The sequence below is a fragment of the Malurus melanocephalus genome, unplaced genomic scaffold, assembly GCF_030028575.1.
Source record: "Malurus melanocephalus ecotype Western Australia unplaced genomic scaffold, MMel_1.1 scaffold_2945, whole genome shotgun sequence".
Lineage (NCBI taxonomy): Eukaryota > Metazoa > Chordata > Aves > Passeriformes > Maluridae > Malurus > Malurus melanocephalus.
This window is the reverse complement of record NW_026626177.1, coordinates 4,650-6,665: the sequence shown is the minus strand read 5'-3', so window position 1 is coordinate 6,665 and position 2,016 is coordinate 4,650. Positions and strand designations below refer to the sequence as shown.

General features: G+C 60.1%; 1 protein-coding gene across 1 annotated transcript; it reads right to left on the bottom strand.

The window, feature by feature from the left end:
* Positions 1 to 137: 137 nt before the first annotated feature.
* Positions 138 to 1,404, bottom strand: LOC130587981 (IQ motif and SEC7 domain-containing protein 1-like; the record flags this gene model as incomplete). The annotated part of the gene is made up of 4 exons (XM_057388939.1): positions 1,397 to 1,404; positions 1,147 to 1,308; positions 936 to 1,058; positions 138 to 304 (listed from the first exon to the last, which is right to left on the bottom strand). Coding segments are annotated over exons 1-4 (460 nt in total), but the record flags the coding sequence as incomplete, so codon positions are not given.
* Positions 1,405 to 2,016: the final 612 nt, after the last annotated feature.

The following is a 2,016-nucleotide window of genomic DNA, read 5'->3' as shown; positions in this document are numbered from 1 at the left end:
CAGGGCTGCTCCAGAACCTGTGATGCCAGGCCCGCTCTAGAACCCACCATGCTCGGGCCTACTCTAGAACCCACCCTGCTCCAGAACCACATCCCTGGACGGGGTCACCGGGGTCTGAGGAACCGGCGGGGCCTCACCTCGCAGGTTCTTGATGAAGTCCTCGAGCTTCATCTTGCGCTCGGCCTTGACGCTGGGGCTGTACATGTCGGTGTTGAGGAGGATGATGGCGAAGGCCAGGATGAAGATGGTGTCCGGGTTGCGGAACTGGCGCAGCAGGGCCGCGTTACACACGCAGTAGCGCTGGCTGCGGGGCGGACAACCCCCAYGGCCCATGGGGTCACCGTGCCCCACGGCCGCAGCCGCCTCGCGGGGTGGCCTCTGCCCCCCCACAGTCACCCTGGGGTCCCTGAGTGGGGGGCAGCACCCCGATGTCTGGAGGGTCACCTAGAACATGGGCCACCACCCCATGTCCCCTCCTTGATCCCCAGAGTCACCCCATGGTCTGGGAGTCACCACCCCAATGTCCTGCCAGTCTGTAGGGTCACCTAGAATACGGGCCACCACCCCCATGTCCCCTCCTTGATCCACAGGGTCACCCCATGGTCTGGGGGTCACCACTCCAATGTCCTGCCAGTCTGTAGCGTCACCTAGAACATGGGCCACCACCCCCTGTCACCTCCTTGATCCACAGGATCACCCCATGGTCTGGGGGTCACCACCCTGATGTCCTGCCAGTCTGTAGGGTCACCTAGAATGCCACCTGGTCCCACAGGGGCCACCACCCCCTGGTGTCCCCCTTCAATCCTTAGAGTCACCTAGAACGTCACCCCATAGTGACCACACTGCTGTGTGCTCTGGCCTGGTGGGGATGTGGGGACAAGAGGAGATGGGGACATGGGGACAGGGGGACATGGGGACAGGGACCCACCCCTCACCTGAAGGCCTCGATCAAACGCTCGACCTTCTGCGCCTCCCCCTGCACCCGGATGTGGGACTGGAACTTCCGCAGCGCCTCGTCCAGCTCCATCCCGGAGAAGTCCATCTCGTCCACCACGCAGCTGCCGAGACCCCGCAGCGGGGGGTGGGTCTGGGGTCCCCCTGAGCCCCGGCCATGCCTCCCCCCGAGCTGACACAGCCCTCCCTTACTCGAGGACATCGCGGTTGAACTGTTTCTGGCGGTTGCCCAGGAACTCGCCGATCATCTGCCGGCTCAGGCCCTTCCGCTCCAGGATGAAGTGGGCGACGCCCACGGGGGTGTCGGACAGGAACCCCCTCTCGATCAGGTACTGGATCCCCTTCTCTGGCTTCCTGGGGGGGTGGGCCAGGGGTCAGCTGTGATGGTCACTCTGGCTGTAGAGTGACCTAGAATGTCACCTGCTCCYGGATCTGGGGTCACCTGGTCATCTAAAGGGTCACCTGAGGGTCACCTTGGTTTGGGGTCACTTGAGGTGACCATCTGTTTCTCTAAAGGAACATTGTCATGGCTTGAGCACTGGGTGACCCTGAATATCACAGTAGGGTTACCTAGAACATCACAGTAGGGTTACCTAGAACATCACAGTAGGGTTACCCAGAACTTCACCATAGGGTTACCTAGAACATCATTGTAGAGTTATCTAGAACATCATTGTAGGGTTACCGAGAACATCACTGTAGGTGACATTAGGTGACTGCAGGGTTACCTAGAACATCATTGTAGGACTACCTAGATTGACACTGTAGGGTTACCTAGAACATCATTATAGGGCTACATAGAACATCACACCTAGAACAGTGCTGTAGGGTTACCTAGAACGTGATTCTACAATGGGGTTCTACAGGGTCACCTCAAACACCACCCTGTCCTTGCTACAGGGCCATCACATCCATCCTGTCCTTCCACAGGGCCACCCAGGCCACCTCACCTTCCTCCAGGGCCACCAACGCCCCCTGTCCTCGTTATAGGGTCACCTAGAACATCACCCTGCCCCCGTCACGGGGTCACCCACAATCCCACCCCACCCCTTCCCCAGGGAC